The sequence below is a fragment of the Chionomys nivalis genome, chromosome 4 (genome assembly GCF_950005125.1).
Source record: "Chionomys nivalis chromosome 4, mChiNiv1.1, whole genome shotgun sequence".
NCBI classification, from domain to species: domain Eukaryota; kingdom Metazoa; phylum Chordata; class Mammalia; order Rodentia; family Cricetidae; genus Chionomys; species Chionomys nivalis.
In genome coordinates, this window is record NC_080089.1 from 34,866,267 (window position 1) to 34,890,937 (window position 24,671).

General features: G+C 42.6%; 1 protein-coding gene across 7 annotated transcripts in view; it reads left to right on the forward strand.

The window, feature by feature from the left end:
- Positions 1-24,671, forward strand: part of Cdon (cell adhesion associated, oncogene regulated) — an 88,958-nt gene that overhangs the window by 23,658 nt on the left and 40,629 nt on the right. For 6 of the 7 annotated variants that reach the window (XM_057768639.1, XM_057768640.1, XM_057768638.1 and 3 more), the window contains exons 2-8: positions 7,367-7,499; positions 7,854-8,126; positions 9,704-9,850; positions 10,665-10,808; positions 11,471-11,761; positions 13,477-13,746; positions 19,349-19,702. In XM_057768639.1, coding sequence (XP_057624622.1) covers positions 7,427-7,499; positions 7,854-8,126; positions 9,704-9,850; positions 10,665-10,808; positions 11,471-11,761; positions 13,477-13,746; positions 19,349-19,702 — 1,552 coding nt within the window. In that variant the 5' untranslated portion in view covers positions 7,367-7,426. Of the gene's footprint in view, positions 1-499; positions 534-7,366; positions 7,500-7,853; positions 8,127-9,703; positions 9,851-10,664; positions 10,809-11,470; positions 11,762-13,476; positions 13,747-19,348; positions 19,703-24,671 lie in introns of those variants that run through there. The other variant, XM_057768637.1, reaches the window with a different exon arrangement.

The window sequence follows — 24,671 nt, forward strand, 5'->3', positions numbered from 1 at the left end:
TGATGGTACGTTCTTTGCTGCTTCTTGCCTCACCCTCTTGCAGTCACTCCTGTGAAATTACTGAAAGATGAATGCCAGCTGTTCTCTCATTTTGGGAGCCCTCGTGCACACTGCAAGGAGACTCATCCATCAAAGCCGTTAGTAATTATGAAGGAGTGACAGTTTGGGGGTGTGGGACGTATTTGATTACCTAGCTCATAGCACCTTTTAAAAGTACATTAGAGACTGGAGTGGGGGGATTGAGATTGATTAGTGTCGTTTCAGGACTGAGTTTTCCATCAAGCCTGTTCAGTCTCATCCCTGGATAATCGGTTCTGCCTCCCTTTTTAGGTTCTCCCAGCGGCAGCTTTGTTGGGATCCGTAGTTTTGAGTGGGGAGTTCCTGCTTCTACAAATGAGGTGCCTTTTTAGGATTCAGCCTGAGGTACCCTCCTCTGTGGGGCCAGCAGTTCTGTTAGCTGTTGGCCTCCACAAGTCCCCACAGAATCTGCCCTCTCTTTCCCGCCACTTCCGTCGGACTCAGCGTCTGTACAGGTACCTGGTTCCCTGTGCACCTTCCAGACAGTACGCACAAAGGCCTGCTGTTTCTCATGGATTTCCTGTCGGAGAAAGTGCAGACGACCTGCATGGTCACTTGTCTTAGTCAGAAATATAGACAGTCACTTCAGTTCCTTCTTGACTATCAGAGCAGCCAGGAAACAGGAAGTGAGTAGACAAATGGGTTCCGGCGATGTCTGAGCGGCGCGTTCCCTCCCAGACCTGAGCTCTGTGGACTGCATCCCATCAGTTCTGCCGTTTGCATCACTTAAATATGTCAGGCCTTGGGGATTTCAAATCTTTAAAATTTCTGACAGTTTCTCTAGTGCAAGTTCCTTTCTTGCACAGCAGCCTCCTCTTACTGGTCTTCAGCTTTTCTCCACATTCCAGTGCCTATGGCTTTGCAGAGGTGCAGGTCTGAGCTTGTCCTCTCCTGTAGAAAATAGTCCTTCTCTCAGGATAAAAGCCGAATACCTTAATGTGATATATGTATTATTGTACTCCAGCCCATGTACTTCCTTACTCTATATGTAGATTCCACAGATTCTATACACACTGTCCATCCTTTCTAGAGTCTGCCCCTTCCATTCCTTCTCATCCCTTACCATTTTCCCCTTGCATTCTCTGATTTATTAATTTGATTTCATCTATGTATCTTTTCTTCCTGTGAAGAGACGGAGTCTCCTTACATATATGTAGCCTAGGCTGACTTCAAACTTGCAGTAATTCTCCTGCCTCCTCTGAGAAATCTCAGCCCCCAGGTCTAGGTGAAATAAGTCCTTCCTGTGACTTGTACATATTGATTCAGTTGCTCACCCATCTCTTCCACACGTAACTGCTTTACTCTCTGAAAACTCGGTCACTAAGTGAAAGTGATCTTTATTGATTGTCGTGGAAACGTTAGGTTAGGCTCCAGACAATACAAGCCAGCTTTTGTACATAAGAAAAAATACCCGTTGAGCAATGAAAACAAAACAGATTTCTAGAGGCAATAGACAATAGGAACTAAGAAGAGGTTCTTTGAAAGTTGTTTTTTCTTTCTTGTTTTGTAATGACTCTTCGTTGTCTTGTTTTCAAAGTGTACTTAAAGTTCCAGCAGGGAAAAAAACCTACAGCAAAATAAAGATGAAATATGAACGTTTCCTCACCCTTGGAAATGGGGCCATGGCTTAGACAGATTAGGAGAACATCCTTACTGCCTTCCTACTTGGCATCTGTCCACAAAGTCCCCTGTTTTGGGAACCATCTAATCAACATGCAATTCAATTTTTTAGTATGATGCTTCTGACTAAATGAACCATAACTGGTGATTGTATCTTTAGAACCAAGACACAACTTTCTGAAGGTTTTTCTTTAACCTCTGAAAAGTTGTACTGCATAGAAAGAAGTCATCCACCAAGTGGAAAGATGTTGAACAGCCGCTCTGACAGAAAGTGGCTCTCTGGACAGTGCTGTTGTAGAAGTTAGCATTGTAATTGCTTCTGCACCATCATCCCTCATCTGACCATCCCAAGCCCACAGGGAAGACACCATATTGTCCTCAGTAGCCTAGCACCTGGCAACAGTAAGCATGCATCCAGGATCTGCTGAGTGAAAAGTACATTCCTGTGCTTTGAACTTTCAAATACCTTTTGCTTGCTGTGGTTGTGTCCATGTTCGTTTTTCTTAGTTGAGCTGTGGTTTGCTTCAGTTTAGGACTTACTCCTTCCTCATCTTTGTGCTTCTCAGAATATCTCTCCCAAAGACGTCCTGTGTGTTGACCACAGTTCAAAGGATGCTGCTGCAAGAGAAGGAAGGATTCACAGGAAATGATGTTAGCTTCTTCACTAAACTATTTAAGTATTTTGAATGAAGAAAGACTTGACAGGAGACTCAAAGTTGTATATGATTACTATTCTGGTAGTTTAAATGTGCTCTTTTTGTTTGTTTTTGTTTTTTAAATGTCTTCTGTCTGACTTCCATGATTCTAACTGTACTAGATTAATCTTACACCACGTAACCAAGTTTTTTTCTCTAAGCATATCCTAGGTTTTAGTTACTGCAGAAAAATATTTTTTTCTCAACAGTTGCTAAATGGCATATTTTGAAATTGATTGAAAATGGGAATCAGTTTTCTTTTTTAAAGATTACATTTCATGAAGAAGAGGATCCCTTTAAAATGCAAACTAGCTTAAAACTTTTCCTATTTTGAAGAACTATACTGATCCCAAAGCCAAGTTTTTGTTCACAATTAGAGCACGAGAGGCAGGGAGGGCTGGGGAGGGGTGTAATTTAGAAAGAGAGCCTTGATCAGCTTTAGGAAAGCAAAAAAGATGCTTCAAAAACAAAGAAATCAAACCTAAAAACTCAGGAAGGGCTTTCCCCAAAGGACTGTCCTGGCAGCGTGTTGAAGAGGGGTTATAAAAGCAGTAAGTTCACAACCCGAACAATGAGTTAAGCAAACGTTAGGGAAGTATTTCCTTTCCGAGCTAAGACAAGGCATACCTCCAGCCTCCCGCTGCCAGCAGAACCTCTGCTGAGCCCAGCACGGCACAGAAAGTGTGGCACACAATTACCTGTGCAGGGAAGGGAGAGGCTTCAATCTTGGTTACTTAGGAAATAGCAGCTCTTCTTTGAACCTTAAGATTCAAGGAGCAGAACTTTGCCAGATGGCATTACGGCTTTCTTCAGTATGGAGGAAAGAGTCAACCTGATTTGTGGACAGATGGGCCTGTTTCTTGTAGCTGCTTTCCCTCTTCCTGGCACTCTGCTGTCTGTGGGAGCGTTCACACCACCAGAACCTTTCCTGGGAGCACAGTGGCTGGGAAGTATCTCTTCAGGATTGCAGTGGAAGGGCGTGATTACACTGGAAAGAACTCTCTGAACATTGGAAAGCGGTAGAAGGGCTTTGTCATGGTCTATCAGTTCCTTCTGAGACCAGTGAGTTAGAGGAGCCTTGGCAGGTGTGCGTGTATCTGTGTATCTGTGTGTGTGTGTGTGTGTGGGGGACTGCCTAATTAATTGAGACTTGTTTAGTTTACTACCTCCCTAAGTTAGGAAAATAGGTGTGTCTGTACTTCTATTGTATATGCATATATGGTGGATGGACTAAAAAAAAAAGCACTATGGGAGGGAGGCTATATATATATATATATATATACATACATACATGTACAAATACGTCTCTAAATAGGTATATATATCTATAAAATTTTATTTTTATCTTATGTTCATTGGTGTTTTGCCTGAGTGTATGTCTGTATGAGTGTGTCAAAAACCCTGGGACAGTTATAGACAGGTGTGAGCTGCCATGTGGATGCTGAGGATTGAACCTGGGTCCTCTGGAAGAGCAACAGTGCTCTTGACCACTGAGCCATCTCTCCAGCCTAAGAATATATTCTTGAACAGAAGTTTAACATTTTAAATGCCAAAAGATAATTTTTGCATATAAATTTATTTTTAGAGGAATACATGTTATAAATTAAAACCATACAGTAACTACAGTGACTCCTTATCCTCCTTTTTGATGGATTTAGGGTAAAAATCAGATTTTTATACCATGATTTTCTTGTCACTGGAAGGTCAAAGGTAAACAGTGTGACTAATGTGGCTGGAATGTCATGTTCTTTAGTGAGTAGAGCAGTTAGGTTTCATATTCACATTTGGTTTACATAGTACATGGATCTGCACCTTAAACGGAGGGAGGAGTCACCTTCCTGTGCTGATGGTGGTTTTGGAAATGGTGCTGTATTCTGTGGCTTCTTAGAAAACGCCTTGATGATATGTATGTAAACATCTTTAAAATGTTTCTATCCTGGATGTGGGAATTCTGCTTCCAAGAATATAACCTCAGGACACATAAATAAAAGAGTACCTAAACATTTTATGGATGATACTCATTCCTACACATGAGATGTATGTGCACATGTACTCGTGGGATATATATACATGTATATACACATGTACATTTTATATTAAAATAACTATCCAAAAAGAGTAATTTAGTTAGATTATACGTGTGTGCGCACATGCACACACACAGGATGTGTAGTGATGAGGTTGTGAGAATCCATTGCTGCAGAGTACAAGTCACTGGACCCATAGATGACATCACCACCACAGTCCTCTACCACTGAGCTGTGCATACATAGAAGTCAAGCCCACCGATGTTTAGTAAGTGCCTCTTATGGACATAGGTTCTTTCTAACTTCCAAGATCAACTGAGATCTTGTCTGTAATCCCAGCACCAAGGAGGTAGCTACAGAGGATCACTGCAAGTTTGAGGCTAGCCTGGGTTACCTAGTTAGAGCTGGCCCTGGGTGCACAGTGAGAGCCTGTCTGAAGTATAGACCAGCAGCCCGTAGGCTCTATCAGGGAGACTTCTGTGTGGTCGTGTTTAGGTAGAAATAATGAGCTGTGAAACTTCAAAGAGCAGCTGTAAATTAGGTCGTGAGTAAGGGTTAAAGTTCATTGTAAAATCCACGTTGCTGCCTTCTAATAAATAAATGGTCGGAGAAAGATTTGACAAAAGGAAGAAGCCATCTGTGTGCACATTTTCTCAGAAAGTGTCTCCTGTCACCAAGTCTTATGAATGTTTACTTTGCTTTCATACCACTACTGTGTCTGTCCTTAGCCGTAAACTAGGAAAATTCAAATGAAACCAAAGGTTTCCACACCACTGACCCCTCCTGCCAATGAGTGTGCTAGAGATCTAGACAAGCTTAGGTTTGTAAGCTTCCAGACTCTGGAGTAGGAGAAACAGAGAGGAGCACACGGAGACACCGACTCTAGAAGCCTCAGCGCTTTGTTTTGTATTCCTAAGGGGTTGTTAATGTAGCTGGTCATTCTGTCTTGTTGTGCTCCAGAGTCATAGACTCTGTTTACAACCCCGGCCAAGCAGGGAAGCAGGGCAGGATCTGCAGTGGTTACTGATAACCTTTCCCAGCATAATACCTAGCATGGTGCGTGTGTGGGGAGACGTTTATAGATTTATGCCGATTTTAAAATTAGGTGCACGAGGGACTAAATGAAGGAACAAAATAATGTAGCTAGTATTGTTCAGAAATCAGTTTTTTTTAAATATTTATTTATTATGTATACAATATTCTGTCTGTGTGTATGCCTGAAGGCCAGAAGAGGGCGCCAGACCTCTTTACAGATGGTTGTGAGCCACCATGTGGTTGCTGGGAATTGAACTCAGGACCTTTGGAAGAGCAGGCAATGCTCTTAACCACTGAGCCATCTCTCCAGCCCCAGAAATCAGTTTTTGTTAACTATGATTGCACATATGGGTATTTCATTATATTAAAGTACTACTTTCATTTTAAGGGACATTATAGAGTGTTTCTAGAAAGTAGAATTTTATATTATTGAATATGCTTACTTTTAAGGAGGAAACAGAATGTTACATGAAAAAGTGAGAGCAAAGTAGGAACTTAGCCATATCTGGAGGATACACAGACATTTTAAGACTTACTTATCTTGCTCATTGTCCACTCCTCCCATTTGAATGTAAAGTTTAAATTTATGTCTGTATTATTTATTTTTATTTTTTAATGGAAACCGTCCCATATCTAGCCCTTAGGATGATAATCTGCTACATAATAAATAATCAAAAATATTTGTTGCATAAATAAATGATAATGCATACATACATACACACATATGCATGCATACATACATATATATTGTCTCCAAAAAGAACTCATTAGTTCTTTCTCCACCCATCACATGCACGGTGATTTGTCTCCATGTCCTTGCCAGTCCTGCGATTTATGGATTTCTTAAACGTTTTCTAAGTGTACTGTACTGTCTTCAGCCGAAAGGAAAGGCAAGAGAAGGAAAAGAAAAGGAAAAGAAAGGGAAAAGAAAAGCAACACAAGCCAGAAGCAACCCTCCCTCCGGTGGCGTCTGTCAGAATTGTTCATCTGTCTGCCGCCATTTTCTTCCTGTTTTTCTGCTGCATGGCAAAACTTGGGGAGTCTTTCTCCTCTTTCCCCATGTTGCCTGCTCCCTATGGTTCCCGCTAAGTTAGCCTTTCTCTGCTGACCCACTCTTGTCAGCGTTATGAGCCGTCTGCATTGCACCGTTCAGACGGCAGCTGGACTTGCTCTGCTTCTCACCTGGTTTGAGACAGCCATGACTGGGAAGAGCTTTCTCCTGGATTCCATCTCCTTCATTGCTTTGCACTCCTGCTGCTCCAAGGTCCTTAGTGGACATGTCTTGGGCTCTAAGCATATGTTTCATAGAAAAGTCTGAGCTCATGCCTGACTTTCTTACATCTGAAATCTACATTCTCAGCTCTAACTTTTCCCTATGACTCCAGACTCATTTAATCAACTCTGGACCTCCTGGGAGCAGCTGGATATATCTCCCCTTCCTCACTTTGTATTCCCCTCTCTGGATTTTTCTTCTTTAGTAAATGGGCATTCTTTCCTCTTTTACACCCAAACCCAAGCATTATCTTGGACATACCTGCAACGCATTCATACTTCATCTCCGTGCCTGTGCTTTCTTTGGCTCTGCTTCAGACTGTACTCAATCCACTTCTCATTGTCACAGCTCACAACCCACCATGCCCTCATCTGTCTCCCAAGGGTTCGGTGTCACCTGATGGCGCTTCATCTTCCATCTTGACCCACTCCAGTGTGTTATCCATCAGTTCTGAGTCATCCCTAGTAAAAAGTATCCTAGTCCCTTGGAAGGAAGAGCAGAGCTTCTAACCCTAGTTTAGTGTCCAGATCTGTGTGGGGGTTGAGAAGACATGGATCATGAAGAGTCTGAGATAAAGGGTTCAGTTTAAAGATGTTAGTGGTTCTTGTGGTTAGATTGTCTTCCTTCATGTTTTCCAGTGAGCTGAGGCCTGGGCTTTCTCTGGAAGTCACCCCTGCATACTTCTGTAATTGGGCGCTATGCATCCAGACCTCGGACCCTTATGGACACTGCTGTATGTTCTTGTGATTCTGTGTTCTTCTGTGAGTTCAGGTAAGAGGAGAATGATGGGGCTTTGGGTGAAGTCTTTCTTCATCTCAATCTTTTGGCTTTATACTTATGTGATGGTGGATATATATGTATAGTAATGTGTAATCATTGTGTAACATTTATTACGTATTGAAAGTACTGTAAGGGCCAGACATAGCGGCACACCTCTAATCCCAGCACTTGGAAGGCAGAGGTAGGAGGATCTCTGTGAGTTTGAGATTGAGATGGGCTTATACATAGATAAAAGACTGCCTTAGTTATAGACTCAGATGAAATGTATTTAATATACTTTCTTGTTCTGCTTTCTCCCCCTTTCTCCTTCTTTCTTCTTTTGCACACGGGAATGTTCCCTTGCAGACTTGGCACCTTATTTTATTTCTGAACCACTCTCTGCGGTCCAGAAGCTTGGTAGACCCGTGGTCCTACATTGTTCTGCTAAACCAGTTACTGCCCGCATCTCATGGTTGCACAATGGGAAACAATTGGACAGAAATACGGAACAGATTAAGATTCATCGGGGGACTTTGACAATTCTGTCTCTTAACCCTTCCCTTTCTGGTTGCTACCGGTGCATTGCCAACAACAGCATTGGTGCTATTGTGAGTGGCCCTGCAACAGTGTCCACGGCAGGTGAGTTTACAGTGAACCTTGTTACCTGTTGTTTGTCTTGAAATCTATGGGTTTTCTCTTCGTTCTTGCAATTTCCGTAGTGGGAAAACCTTGGGCACTGATGCGATACATGTAGGGGTCTGAGTGTTCTTATCCTAACGTCCTCTTGACTTTGAATAGTTGGGGAAAGATGCTGGAACCTCCGTAGCCCAGCCTTGTTACTTAATCTCTAGTAATAGCGTGGAAGTGATTTTTGTTTTAAAAATTAGCACAGGGCAGTTTTCTATTGTGAATTATGGGCAGTATCCTTGTAAATCTATTTTAAAGTCCTTAATATCAGTAGAGGCCAAAAAAAAAAGGCGACTTTTGACACTCATTTATTTCATGCAGTCCTTAATCTTTCTTTCACATCTAATTGTTTTATTTCCCTTGATTACCAGGGGATTTTAATTTATGTAATTGAAGCCAGGCTAAAGAAGCTGGTTGGGGGAGGGGAAGAAACTGACTGTAGAGAAAGGAATGTGAGGAATTGAACTTATGGAAAATCTGGAATGTGTGGTTTTCCCTAGTAAGTTTGAGCCATCTGCCTTTCAAATGGGGATGGCTTCCAGTAATGGAAAACGGCTTTGTGAGGGCACCCCTATTTACAGAACAAATCTGGATTCCCCTGGAGTAGAGAGTTTGTCATAACTGAGAAGAGTAAATGTTTTTATAGAGCTGTGACCCATGCGCAGTTCCAAGACACACATTGGAGGGTTGATTTCCTGGAGGCCGGCAGCTGGCGTCCTTGGGCGATGGGGATAATAAAGGGCCCGCTCAGTCCACAGGGAACTGTCTAAACTGAAAGGAATCAATACCGAGCCGATGCTTCCAGGCTCAGTAGGCTGCTGTGTTTTATAATGTCCTGGGTTCATTCCCAGAAGCCACTTTATTGCAGGGAAAGTGAGTTTTGATGAAGACCCCTCTGGACAGGGAAGAATTCATCTTGACAGAGTGGGAGTAATTGTGCTCTGCAGTTCTCTTTGGTGTTTTGGGTCAGTTTGTTTTCCTTACAGTTCCCTGAAGGGAAAACCTGTGTACCCTGACTTAGCTGTATCCCTCAACCACTCTCCTCTGCTGCAGCACTTTTCTCAGAGGAGAAACTCTTATTGCTGCTTGTGGTGCTGCACACCTGTAATCCTAGCAACTGGGAGACCGAGGCAGGAGGATCACAAGTTCAAGGCTAACTTAAGCTGCATAATGTATAATGAGATCTGTCAAAAAGTAAATTTTTTTGGTTAAAAGCGTGGTGGTGCATACTTTTAGTCCCAGAGCTTGGGAGGCAGAGGTTTGCAGGTATCTGGGATTAATCCCAGCACAGGCAGATTCTGTGAGTTTGAGGCCAGCCTGATCTACAAAAGCAGTTCCAGGACAGAGCTACACAGAAACCCTGTCTCGAAAAACAAAACTAAACAACAACAACAACAACAACAAAAGATCCTTCTGTTTCTGCTATTTTGGGGACTGGTATCAGCTGCCACGAAAGGCCATTCTCTGTTTCTAAGTTTTAAGTTTCCTTTAAATTATTTTACATTTCTTTGTTTCCTTGTTTATTTCAGCTCTTGGTGACTTCGATCCGTCAACAATGCATGTTATTACTGCAGAAGAGAAAAACACGGGTTTCATTGGCTGTAGGGTACCAGAGAGCAACCCCAAAGCCGAGGTGCGCTATAAGATCCGGGGAAAGTGGCTGAAGTATTCCACAGGTGAGTCCTTCCTGTTGGGGATGTGCTCTCAGAGGCCAGGGCACGTGGTTACATTAGACAACTGACCCCAAAGGCTCGCTCCTCAACCACTTAGGGCCATATTTAAACACTACTTCTTGGAGGAGATGGCCCACATGGATGTGTATAGACAAGATGCTCTGTCACTTTCTTCCCCTTTCTTTGGTAGAACTTACCACACCTGGTGTAGGCTAGGTTTGTTTGTTAGTCAGCCCTTTATCTGCCTATTGGAATGTCAAATGCATTAAGGCAGGGATTTTGCTTTCCTCATTGCAATGGCATGTGTGCCAGGCCATGCCTGGTGGAGATTAGCTAATCCGTGTGCATTTATTGAGAAGCATGATGGGCAGCCAGTGACTGGACACTGTGGTGGCCATAGGTCAAGATGTGTTTACTATGTCATCTTCGTCCAAATGAAGTTCTGGTGTTTCAGACTCTGACTGTCTGCTGAAGGTTTTGCTGTATGAGCGCTGTTGGGCGTGACTTTCCTTTCTTGGGTAATAATGTTTCTTTGGCTGCACATTCGCTGCCAGTCTTCTGTGTGAATCTCAGCAGTCTCTGCTAGTTCCAGGTGTGTGGTAGGGGTCTGCAGAACCTGGAGCTCTGTAGGTGAGGATGACCTTGGCCTTCAGGTCCTCCCTCTTCTATCTACCTCGTGCTGGAATTATAGATATGTGCCACTGTGCCTGGTTTTATTTGATGGGTGCTGGGGTTGAGCTCAGCTTTGTACCAGGCAAGGGTTCTACAAACTGAGCAGCATCTGTAGCTCCTGACTACATCCCTCTACCTTCCCCAGGGAACTACATAATCCTCCCCTCGGGAAATCTTCAGATTTTGAATGTGTCCTCGAAGGATAAGGGGTCATACAAATGTGCTGCTTATAATCCTGTCACCAGCGAATTGAAGGTTGAACCCATTGGCCGGAAGCTCCTTGTGAGTCGTAAGTATCTGGGAGAATGATGGTGGCTAGGGAAGGAAGAGTCCTCACAAGTGTGGCTCAGGAAGCCTTGGTAAAAGAGAGTTCAGCATGTTTTTCAACACTGGTTTTATTTTAACATTATTATTATTATTATTATTATTATTATTATTATTATTATTATTATTATTGTATGGGTATTTTCCCTCATGTGCATACCTGGTCTTCAAGAGGCCAGAAGAGGGCATCATATCCTCTAGAAATAAAGTTATAGATAGTTGTAAACCTTAATGTGAGTGCTAGGAATAGAACTTGAGACCTCTGGAAAAGCAGCCAGCGCCCTTAACAGGACTGTGCTTGCTTTTATTTTATTTTTTAAAGATCTATTTATTTTATGCATATGAAAGTTTTTGCATCGCATGTGTGCCGGATGCCCAAAGGGTGTATCAGATTCCCTGGCACTAGATTTATGGATGGTTGTGAGCCACCATGTGTGTGCTGAGAACTGAACCTGGGTCTTCTGCAAAAATAACAAGTCCTCTTAGCTGCTGAGCCATCTCTCTAGCCCCCATGGACTTGTTTGAAATGGAAGCAGCTTCCCGGGGTGTTCACAGATCAGCTAAGGGAGAAGGTGGATTTCTAATAGTCATTTCTAATAACCGTTTTGTGTTCCCTTCCTTTTCCAGGCCCTTCCTCAGCAGATGGTTTTCACATTCTTCACCCTGCTCTTTCTCAGGCACTATCTGTCCTCCCTCACAGCCCTGTTACCTTGGAGTGTGTGGTGAGTGGGGTCCCGGCCTCACAGGTGTATTGGCTGAAGGATGGGCAGGATGCTGTGTCAGGAAGCAGCTGGAGGAGGCTTTACTCTCATCTTGCCACGGCTAGCATTGACCCAGCAGACTCTGGAAACTATTCGTGTGTGGTGGGCAACAAGTCCGGAGATGTTAAACATGTCACTTACATGGTCAATGTTCTGGGTAAGGTCTTACTTATTCAATACAGAAATTTCATTTTAAGTCACATCTTTTCCTGGTCTAACTGATGTTTGAAGGATATTTGTGAGCTAAAAATGAGACACAGAATATTAAGAAATATCTACACTGGCAGCTGGAATGTGGGGAGAGCTTGGTATGTGTGTGTGTGTGTGTTCATGCATGGGTGTGTGCATGTGTGTGTGTGTGGTCCTTCAGCGGCAGCTAAGATGGAACCGACTAGAGGTATCACCTCACAAAGAAATCCAGCTGTTTACTTCTTACCTTTTGGTTATGTTTGGCTGATAAAATCTCTCCCCGTTTCTGTAGATAGTCTTTATTTCAGGACCATTTCTGTCGGCAGCTGCCATCATTATCCTGTAGCATTGGAAAATGTTTCCTTCATCAAAACAGAGTCAAACTAGAAAGAAATGAATAGGAACTGGTCTCGTTAAATAGGACTTTTGTAAATGTTTTTTTTACATTTGATTTATATTCATAGCCTGATGTAGGTTAGTTACACTGGGATTAATATAAATATGGCAAGTGAGCTTTAAAAATTGGTGGTGGGGCTGGGTGTACAGTTCAGTGTTAGAGTAGCCTAACACATGCATGACTTTGGCTTTGCTTGCCAGTGCCAGAAAAACCAACCAGACAACCAAACAAAAAATACCCCCAAAACTCTAAACCCAATGGTAATTGGAACTGGATTAATACGATCACTGGTTATTTGGGGCAGATACTGAAAGTGTTGGTGAATAATGTATTTTAAGACTAAGAAGTGACTTTAAGCCGGGAGTCCCAGCTCGCACCTTTAATCTCAGCACCGTAGCCAGTGACAGGCAGATCTTTGTGAAGCTGGCTTAATCTCCATGGCAAATGCCAGCACATAGAGGCAGCACTGTCTCAGAACAAAGCTCGGTGTAAACTAAAGTGTTTTGCCTGTTATTCATATAGCCTCAAAGTAGAATTGACTGCAGACAGAATTTATGTATTTATATTGTGAGGCTGGGTAGGTTTAGTCCACTTTAGTGCTTCCTCTTCATGGGGATATGCACCTCTACCCTCTTCTGAATGAACTTGAAAGCCTTGGCTTGGGGACCTTGGACAATGTCATGGCCATGCAGCTAACAGGATGCCACACATGTCCTGGATCATGTGGCCTACAAATTGATTGTGTTTGGTGAGGTCCCTGATGCACCAGCTATAGCTTGGCTTGCTGATGTTCTTCATCCATTTTGGCCCCTGTTAAGACCCACAGCCAGAGGTACCCCAGGGCCATGGCTGCTGCTCTTTAGTGGTGGTCGCAACAGCCCCATCATCAGAACTTAAAACAAAAGCATTATTTGATGCATTTAAAAGATTCTCATTTTGAATAAAGCTTTGTTGTCTCCTGTTTGGTGTACGATCTAGAGAAACTATTATGTAATGTTAAATGTTAAGAGAAGAGCAGGGTAGAAATGTGTGTGTGTGTGTGTGTGTGTGTGTGTGCGCACATGCAAGGTATAAAATGGGTGGGCCAATATAAAAAAGATTCTAACTTAGTAGCACTATACTTCTTCTGCTGGTGAACGTTAAAGTGGATTTCTCAGTGTTTCTTGATGATCACCCAGACGGAGGAATGAATGTCAATAAATGACACAGAGGGATTTCACACTCAGTGCGACAGACAGGTGCTCCATGACTTGTGCGATAGTTAAACACGCCTGCTTTATTTACAGAGCATGCTTCAATTTCTAAAGGACTACAGGATCAGAAAGTGTCTCTGGGGGCCACTGTGCATTTTACCTGTGATGTTCACGGGAACCCAGCCCCCAACCGCACCTGGTTTCATAACGCACAGCCTATTCGCCCCTCCTCACGGCACCTAGCCAAAGGAAATGGACTGAAGATCACCGGGGTTACCATGGAAGACTCTGGGCTGTATCAGTGTGTAGCAGACAATGGGATTGGATTCATGCAGTCTACTGGAAGACTTCAAGTTGAACGAGGTGTGCTTTTAGGTTGTGTAATCACAAGCAATTTTACTTCATAGGTAGGCTTCTTCAGTAATTAGAAATGAGTTATGTTATTGAAAGAAAATAATCCTACTACCATATAAGTAGTAGGTAGTGGTAGACTGGCATTTCCATGATAAAGCTGTCTTATTTAATCAAGTTCATTTAAAAAATTGTTTTGTGATAGAGAGATGGCTCATTGGTTAACAGCTGCCCTTCCAAGGGGCCCAGGCTCAGCTCTCGGCACCCAGCCCTCAGCTCTCAGCACCCAGTACTACTCAGCACCCAGCAATCAGCACCCTATGAGTATCTCCAGCCTCAGAGGATCCACTACCCTCTTCTGGACTATGTGGGCACCAGGCACACAAGTGATACCACAACAAGCATGCAGACAAAACACCCAAAAACATAAAAAAACAATTTAAAAGTTGTTTCTGCCAGGTGGTGGTGCACACCTTTATTTCCAGAGATAGGGAGGAAGAGGCAGGTAAGTTCAAGGCCAGAGTGAGTTTCAGGACAGCCAGGGCTACACAGAAACCCTGTCTTGAAAAAGAAAAAAAAAAGTTGTTTCAAGGATGGAAATTTAGCTCAAATGAAATAGAATGTGTGATTTCCTGGGTTCCTGTAGGCTCTAAATAATAAACTGTTGTGAAACATTCATTTCAATAGTTTCTACATAGTTTATAAAGATATGTATTAAAATCTACAGTCTCTCTTGCTCTCCCCATTCCTACCAGCATCTAACGGTCAGTAAGTCTTTTCTTTAGAACCAACTGGTTTTATTAGTTTCTTGAATAGCCTTCTATGTGCATATGCAAGCAGTTATATACCACAGGTGTGTGCGTGTGTATATATGTTTTTATTGTCTTTTAAAAACATAAATAGCAGCAGAGTTCTTTCCTTTAAAAGTTTTACTTCACCTATAGTTTGAATTTTTTCTCACATGGTACATCAAAGCATATTTATATTCTTTAAGAAAATTGGCTGCTTACTATTCCATTTTATAGTTGCAGTAATTTGACTAGCATCTTCTTGATAGCTGTTTGAGGTGTAATGAGTGTCTTAATTATTCTGCATATGTGTGAGTATCTTTAAAAGAAATTCCTAGAAGGGAGCTTGCAAAATAAGGCTATATATATATATATATATATATATATATATATGTTGGAAATTTTAATAGATGCTATTACCAAATTTCCCTTCATAATTATCATGGGTTCATACTCATGATGCAAAGGCCATGGAGGGGAGCTGCTTACTCCCTATGGCTTGCTCAGTCCACCCTCTTATAGAACCAGGACCACCAGCCCATTGGTGTCATCCCCCAGTGAGCTGGGCCCTCCTCACCAATCACTAAGAAAATGCCTCACAGTTGGATCTTTTGGAGGCGTTTTCTCAGTTGAGGTTCCCTCCTTTTAGATAACTCGAGCTTGTGTCAAATTAACGTAAGACTAGCCAGCACAATCAATCATGTCCTGTAGGAAGACGGCCAACATGGAATTTAGGGCTATTATAGTCTTGTGTGCTTACCAAAGAAAACGAGTGAGGTTGAAAATTATTAAGTAAATCAAAGGAACATTAGAGTAGGTTCAAAGAAAGCAGAGGATGAGAGAAACAAAGCCAAGAGCAGAAAGCATCAAAGAAAGGTGAAGCACAAGATTAATAAGCATAGAAATTGGTTCTTTGTAAAGTCTAATAAAGTGGACCAATAGTTGGCAAAACTAAGTAAAGATATAAGTATAAATGGACAGTTTTGGAGGGGGGGAGTTGTAAATCTCACTATAGAGATTAAAAAAAGTAATAAAGTAATTGTTAGGGCAGTAGATTACAAATATAAGCAGAGATGTGGTGTTAGCTTCCTACCACTGACACAGAGTACTTGAGATGATTAGTTTAAAGAGAAGAAGGCTTTATGGTAGCTCATAGCTGCAGACTTGGTCCCTGGCCCTGTTGCTTTGGGCTTATGGCAGGCAGCACAGTGAGTGGGTCATGGCTGAAGGAAGTGCTGGAACAGACCTGCTTACCTCCTGGCTGGGAAGCAGAGAGATAAGAGACGAACTGTGTGTGCGCACACGCCGTGTGTGTGTGTGGGGGGGGAGGGGAAGGACACACCCTCAGCACCCTAACTTCTTTTCAACCAGGCCCCGTCTTGTTCAGATTTCATTGTTACTCAATAGCATGGCAGGCTGGTGACTAAACTTTCAACTCACGGGCTTTTGTGGATTCAGACTATAACATGGGTAAAAGCTAAGGGAAACTAGAACTTAGCAAGGCTCTGACTTAAAGTAAATAAAAAGCCTGAGCAGTTCTCCAACTATGACAGAAATTGAATTAGGAGTTAAATTCTTCCCACAAAGAAAACACCAGGCCAGATGGTTTTGTAGATTCTACCAATTTGCAAGTAATAGACCTTTCCAGATATTACACAACTCTCCCAGAGAAAGGGGGCAATGGAAAACCTCCAGTCAGTACAGTCTTGAGTCCCAAATCACAGCAGGATGGGATAAGAAAGTGAGCTAAATCAGGTCTTATTTGTGAACATAGGTATAAGAATCATAAATAAAATATGAGCAAGCCAAGAAGGTATAAATTTTATATATATATTACATATATATGTATATATCTTGCGGAAGCAATTGTTTCAGAAGTCTACCATAAAATGTATTGTTCACCTTGTTTACTGAGAAAAACCATGATTATTTCATAAAGAGTAGGAAAAATTAGATGAAATTGACAGTCAGAAAAATGGGAGTAGAACTTGATAAAAGGTATCTAATAAGGACTCGGATGAAGCATCTCTTACCATGAAAGTGTAAAAGGTACCCTCTTTTAGAGTTTACTCTAGGTATCCATGTACGAGAGAGTTCAGTCAGGACAGAAAGAAACAAAAGAAATCAGGAGGAGGATAGGCTCCAAAGAAAAACCCTGTCTCAAAAACAAAAACAAACAAACAAACAAAAAACAAAATAAAAAAAAACAACCACAGAAAAAAAAAGTAAGTGCTCTTGCTAGGCAGCACTTGGGAGGTAGAGGCAGGTGGAACTCTGTGAGTTCAAGGCCAGCCTAGTCTACAGAGCGAGTTCCAGGACAGACTCCAAAGCTACAGAGAAACCAGTCTTAAAAAACCAAAAACCAAACCAAGTCAAAGAAATTAGAAGGAAATAATCCAAATAGTTATTAATTTATAACCAACATTGCCATTGTATAATATCCACAGTGCTTGCTAGCTCTTATTTATTATACATTTTCTGATTAAAATATTAACATTTAGCAAGAAACTAGGTGTAGACCTAAATAAGCACAAATCATTTGCCTTCCTGTATACTAGCAACAAACAGAAAATAATATTTAAGAATCTCTTTTATATTAGTAACAAAGTTTCATAGAAAGACATTCTCGGTCATGGGTAGCAAAACTTGGAGTTATACAGTTATCTGGTCTTTTCAGACTTTTCTGTAGATTTATGCTGCTTCAAATGAAATCTTATCAGGATAGTTTGAAAACTTTAGCTGGGCTTTAATGGCATCTGCCTGTAACACCAGCACTTGGAAGGTATAGGCAGGTGGATCAGGAGTTCAGGGTCATCCTTGACTACATAAGGAATTTGAGTCCACCTTGGATTACATGAGAGTATATGCGCCTGTGTGTGTGCGTGCGTGTGTGCGTGCGTGTGTGTACCCTTGAGAAAATGATTATAAAATTTATAAAGATAATCAGAGGCCCAAGAGTAGCTAATGTACTCTAAAAGCATGGGGCACTTGCTGTAAGCATAAAAAGCCAGTAAGGTTTTCAAAAGTTAGATTGCTACAGGAACAAATAGACTCTTGGGCACGGCAGAGACTGACGAAAATATATTTACTCGGAAGGACCTGACTGAACTGGTATTGTACACCCCATGGGGGATATTTGCTTCAAGTTTTGACTTGCAGTAATTATCAAAATGAAAACAGAAAGCAAAAATTGAATCTCTAACTCACACGGAACATAAAGATAAATTCACAAGGGAAAGTTTTTGAGGACTGTGTTGGAGGGTATTTGTATGATCTATGAGTCAAACGTTTTAGCAAGTCATGTAAAGCATTTATGAATGGCACATAAACCTGCCAGGAGATGTTCAGCTTCATCAGTCCTCAGGGACATGCATGTTAGGGCTAGTCAGAGCATTCATACTCATTCACTTGGCAAAAATTCAGAAATCTGTGAAGATGGAGTGTCTTTAGTTTTGTCAGACATGGTAAATAGATCTGGAGAAAAAGAAGCATGCTGGGAGAAAATGTCTTCTCTGATGACCAATATTTTATTGTGGCCTCACTTAAAAATCTCTTCAGAAAAAAATCCAGAACTAGAAGGGAAGACTTGGTGCCATTTTGATTTAGAAACAAAAATGCTGTTCGTGTCCATGATAAATAGTATGCCAGTTTTCACTTAAAATAGGTTTTCTTCCTCTCAGTTTTTCTCTAATTGGATTTCACCAGAACCATCCATTTTCTTGAAGGAGTATTATGTAGTTTATCCTTCTTTTCTTTTTTCACGTTATAGTCTGAGGTTCTGGCTTCACCTCTTCTGTCTTTACCGCGGTCAAGTAGGCATTGTGTGCCTATTGGAATCTTAGTAGATTTGTTTATATACATTTATTTCATGGGAACAGGGAATCTGTGTGGGGAATTTGAGAAACCTACAATTATGAAAGATTATAATTTTTAAAAATTATACACTGCAAGCCTGGTGTGATGGCTCATGCCTTTAATCCCAGCATTCAGAAGGTAGAGACAGGTGGATCCCTAAGTTTGAGGTCAGCCTGGGCTACACAGCAAGCCCAGGACAGCCAGAGATACACAGAGAAACCTGTCTTAAAACTGCTTTCCCCCAAATTACACACAACATCATGCATGCATGACCCAGTATTGGAAGCCTGACAGATGGCGAGACAGACACACAGACAGAAAAGCTGGCATTGGATGGGCTGTGTGTGCTCTGATAGAGGACCCTAAAATGCAATAACCCAGAAACTCAGTGCTTTTATTTATATAGCACAGCAGGGGGGTTAGCTGGTCTCATCGGAGGCTCTGTAGGGGAGCAATCTCAGGTTGCAGTCATCCAGGACGACACAGCTGCAGTTCTTTGTTCTTTGAACACACTCAACATTCGCACAGGGACCAGAGCAAGGCTTTGCCAGTTCCTGTGGGTTTGAGGCATGGAGGTACTTGTCAATAATACACGTTCACTCAGGATTCCATCCTCTCCTTACACATTTACTTGGGGCTTCCTCTGTGTTCCTCAGTTATGTTGATTTGTGTGTGTGTGTGGGGGGGGTATACATATGTGGAGGTCAGAGGACAGCTTGGGTAAGTTAGATCTCTTTCAACCATGTGGGTTTCAGGGATCCAACTCAGGTTGTCAGGCTTGATGGTAAGTACCTCTACTGACTCTAAAACCTTGTATTTTTCACTGCCAATTTTACGTGGTGAAAGTTGAGAAGGGAGCCAATCGGAGGGAATATCTTTGCAGTATCGTATTAGCAACTGGATGAAATTACTTTAAAGGGCAGATATTTTTGTGTTCCTTGTTTTGACTCTGTGAATTGTGTTTCTAATAGACAGTGGACTGAAGCCTGTTATAGTCACGGCACCGGCAAACGTAGAGGTGACGGATGGAGACTTTGTGACCTTGTCTTGCAATGCCACGGGAGTGCCTGTCCCAGTCATTCATTGGTATGGCCGCCATGGACTGATAACCAGCCATCCATCTCAGATCCTTAGGTCCAAGTCCCGAAAGTCCCACCTGCTCCGACATAGGGACCCGAACCTGGAGCCTGTCTACTTCATCATGTCCCGAGCTGGCTCAAGCTCTCTGTCTATTCAGGCAGTTACTCAGGAACATGCTGGGAAATACACCTGCGAAGCCACAAATGAACACGGCGCCACACGGTCCGAAGCGTTCCTCACAGTCGGTGAGTCACTTTCGGCGGTCTTCTCAGTACGACACTGCCTTTTATAGTGGGGAAAAGATGATTTGAGATGTTATTTTAATGAATGTGTATTTTCCCTGTGGCAATGAAATATAGGGCCGTGTTTGGGGGTGTTTTGCTGTATAGGAACCAGGTGGGGCCTGGGTCTCCATTTCTTGTTTAAGTCTTACTTGGGAATGAGCTCAAAGTACAGTCTGTCTTTGTGACTAATGGCTTTGGGTTGTGAAGTACTGAGGAGGTAATTTCATGTAGTTTTCAGAGGCGACCTGAGAAGCAAGATTTAAGGTATGAAGGGTTGGCTTGTATGTAAACTTCTGGTCCTATCAAATGCCCATATGTGGCGATGTAAGTTATTTTCCTAATGGGATGATTAATAGAATTTCTGTGCTCTCGGTTTGTCATGATGATTATGACTTAGTGGTTTCACATGACTTTTGAAGTACTCAAAGTCTGACCTTACTCCAGTGGGCACGTAAAGCAACTCTCCCCAGGGTTCAGTCAGCAGATGGCTGAGTTGGTTTGTTAAGCCTTCAAGTCAGATGAGTAGGTTGTTGCTGTGTTTGCTGAGACACTGTAGGATATCCGGTACTGCTTGTTACAGGGACACAGGTTCCTGCCCTAGGCACACACTCCTTTTAGGGTTTCATGTGACCTTTTTCTGCCTGGGTCCTCAGTGTTTATCCTGGAGTTCATGTTCTTCTCTGCAGATAGCGGCTGTGGGGCTCCAGAATTCCCCGCTTTAATTAGTTCCCAGTCCAGGTTTTCATGGGTGTTCTTGCCTCTCCTTGTCCTTCATAGATGTCCTTAAGGCAGAGGAGGAACCTTAGGGTGGTCCTGGCAGAAAAGCGCTGGTGCTAGAGTTTGGGTGTTAGCATTGCTGTTTCTCATGTAGGCGGGGTCTCTAGCTCTGGGTAAACCCGGAGGCTGGAAGAGAAGTGTGGAAAAGCTAGGGCCGTGCTCTCCATGGCTGTTAGGGGTGGACTGGTTGCTAAACTCTGCTTGCTTCCCGATCTGTGTCACTGACGTCCTGTTCGTAGGGTTCACATGCAAGTCTAAGAGGCCAGGAAAGCTGTTAGAATGGTGCTACAAGTGCTACAGTGTTACAATATAACATCAGGTTACAGGTATTGCTATCTAATTACTCATAAATGTAGTTATTCATTGTGATATTTTTTGCAGGAAAAGGTAGTTATTTATTTTAGTAATCTTAAATAGAAGCAGTTGAATGTTACATACATTCAGACATATGAGTATGTATGTGCACATATGTGGATGCATTTGTATATACATATTCCACTGGGCAAAATAGAGTGGCACAGCTTAGAATTATTAGCTGCTGATAGGTCTACAGGAGCTGCCTGGGTAGTATGTGGCAGGCATGATTATTTTATGCAAATGTACAGCAGCATAAGGAGATGTAGATGTTATGATTATAGCTACTGGAACTAGATATTTTGTTTTTCTCACTTTAAATATGTGAAATCTGAAACACTTAAATTTTATAACCTAACTTGCTTAGATTAGATCTTTCACAATCTCCTTGGTTCCAGATCCTGTCCCAGTAAATGCCATCTTAATGAGCAGTAACCCCATCAGTTACGTCTTACCCACCTGGGCTTTCCACGCCCCAGAGAATTATTGCGATCCAGCTGGGTTTGCTAAAGCTCCAACACTGCATGTTAACGCACTTCTTTGCATAGAAACCTGAGCCCCGTGCAGCTCCAGCATTAACTGTCAGTTACTTTGTTTAGTGTGGAGAGGGAGAGCAGGGTCTGGAAGCAAGGTGACACCTCCCTCTCTTCTCTGTCCAGAGACCTTGAGCTTTTGAGGTCTTGGACATACAGTATTACAGGGTGAGTTGTATCTGTAACTGTAATGGGGGCTGGCGTGGTGTCCTGCAGTGTGGGTGTGGATGTGAGTGGTCACCATGGGAACGCCTTGGTCAGCTGTGGTTGTGTTCCATGTTTCATTAGTTTCTGTGTAGACTCGTTGAATTCATTGACGTGCCTATAATTTTTCCTAATTCAAAAGCAGTCTACCTTTAAGCTGAGGAGGGGGTTCATGCTTCTAGTCAGCGACTGGGGAACTGGGGCAGGAGTAGTGCTAAAGTCCAGGGCTATCCCGGACTACGGAGTGAGAGCCTGTCTCAAAGGACCAAACCAAAGCAAATCTGTCCAAAATAAGGGCATGAGGTTGGGAGACCGGGGTCGGGGTACTCAGGAGAAATGGAGAGAGGTAGTGATAGGCAGATATGATCAAAATGCAAAGTATAAATGTGTGAAATTTACAAGGAATAGACAATATTCTTTTAAATACAGAACTAGAATTCTGCCCACTTTACAGAGTTGTTTAAAGATAAGCTGAGATAATAATAACGATGAGCACTCTCAAGTATCTACCCTTAAACTTACAATGATTTTATCTAGTTTTTCAAGAAACAATGGTACACTTTCAGTAGAAAAAGAACATTTGCTGGGCAGTGGTGATGCACGCCTTTAATCCCAGTACTTGGGAAGCAGAGGCAGGGCTGGCAGGACGAGTATGGTACTCTGACCCTGGGCAGTACAGTCAGCCATTCCAGGCGAGGGAGACACGAATACTGTAGTGTGCTGTTGCTAAGTGATGGTGTCCGATGGGTGGGAATATCAATGGACCTTTTCAACTTAATATTTTTAATTTGTGATGAGTTTGTTGGGATAAAATGAAAAGCATCTGTATGGCTAATCTTCAGACAATACCTAATGTAACCTTTTAACTACTCGAAGTATATTCTTTGCAATAGTAGATGCTAGTTAGTCCCCCACCCCCATTTTAAACATCGTGGCAGACTGCACTGCAGGAGTAACAGAAACGGAATTGTGAGGCTCTTGCAGTGGACAGGCTGCAGAAGAGCGTTTCTCTTATGCTCTGTATAAACCGAGCTATGTGGTATGGAAACGCTTTTGTGGCCAGGTACCACTTCCCAGTGGTCAGCTGCCTGGAGGATCCTAATGAAACAAGAGTCCTTCCCCACCACCCAAGCCACAGCTAATCCCCTCCCGTCAGAGCCCGCTTCTCTGCACTAGCAGGCACCACATCCACCCTGAATGTCCACTCCGTTCTGACTCACTAGGTAAACATGCTCCTTCCAGGAGCAATATTTTCAAGTTGTCTCAGCGAACGTAATTAGTTTTCTTCTGCAGCCTTTCACACTAGCTTCTTATTTTCTCTGATGGAGATAATTCTAGGACATCCTTTCTCTCTTATACTAACACTGGTAGTCTGTGTCTTTTCGGTTCTTGTGTGTGTGTGTTCTAAAACCACACCCACCTTTGGTGAGGACCCTGACTTCATTGTAGGGGTAACTATTTCCTCTGTTCACTTCCTTCTCAAGGGAGTGAATAATGGCATCTTTTGTTGTCAGTATTAGCAGTACTGGAGAGAAGCCAAGCTGTCGGTCCTTGGGTTTATTACACTGACAGCTGCTTTTCCTGGAGATCTCACTCACACTCCCCCTGTTCTTCTCACAGGACCCTACTACAACCGTCCACAGCCCTTCCCTAGGGTTTCAGAACTCCAGCTCCTCCCATCTAAAGCAGGGGGAAGGTCTCCTCTCTACCTGAGAATTAAATGAGATGGTTCATATTAAATACCTTGTACAATTCTTGGCCCCAAAATGGTCTCAGTCGTTTTGGATGTATGCCCCTTTGCGTGTATAAAAATTATTATTTTTACCTTTTTTTTTTTTTTACGAAGAAAGGTAAAACATTTTATTTTTTATTTTTTTTCCTGTACCAGAAGCTCATTTATTCTTTTTTTTTAATTGAAAAAAAAATTTCCGCCTCCTCCCAGCCTCCCATTTCCTTCCCCCTTCTCCCACTTCTCTCCCCCTCCCCCACTCCTTTCCCCCTTTACCTTGTTTTATATGTTATAAATTCTGTTGGTTGTAGAAGCTAAGCTTTAGACTGTCAATTTTTAAATGATATTTGTATTAGTTCTTTGAGACTTTCATAGCACTCTTTTTGGACATATTCACCCTCCCTTCTCCAACTATTCCCATCATGATCCTTCACCTTCCCATCACTTCCTGCCCAACTTTGAGATTTCTTTTTCCCCTTATCGAGTCCAGTTTGTGTTGCCCAGCTAGTTTTGAGAGTGGGGCCTGCCCTGCTATGTGGTTAACATAAAAAAAACAAAACAAAACTGTGTCTTCCTCTCCCAGCAGCTATCCTGGCTCTAGCTCCTTGGCTGTGGTGGGATTTTGTGCCCACCTTACTTCCTCTGTGCTGGGATTTTATCTTCAGCCATGAAGGGGTGTGTGGGAATGCTGGTACCCAGCTGGCATTCTATGGTCCAACCCATAGAATGGTGCTACCCATTTTGGGGACGGGTCTTCCTACTGCAGTTAATTCAGCCTGGAAACTCCCCCATGAGCATGCCCAGAGGTTTACTTCTGTGAAGGTTCTTGATCTCATTAAGATTAAACCTCATAAGTGTGATACCTGTTAACGAGTACTGACTGCTCAGATCAGTGGCACAGCCCCATTGCTGTTCCTTCGCACTCTGTTCTGTTCTGCTAGTCAGCTAGATGCAGCTGGGGTGTTCTTTGTTTCGCCTTGCTTGGGGCCAGTGATTTGTAACTTGACTATAAGAGGACACAGCCAAAGTAGCTTCACTCTCCTGTGGACTTTTGTGGACGTGGACCTTCATCTCCATCTCTGTTGTCTGTGAAATCTCTTCACGAGATCAGCTGGCACATGTCTGTGGGGCAGCCAAACCCTGAGAACAAAAGTAAAAACAGAAGGACTAGGGCTCCCTGAAGCTGAAGCTGAGAGTCCGGGCTGGAGGGCAGTGCTTATGTGGGAATTCTGGGAAGTAACTCTGGGAACTAGCTTCCCAGATGGTGAGAGAACAATGCTGACCATTAAAAACCAAACAAAAATCCCACCACATTTATTTATCGTGTATGTGG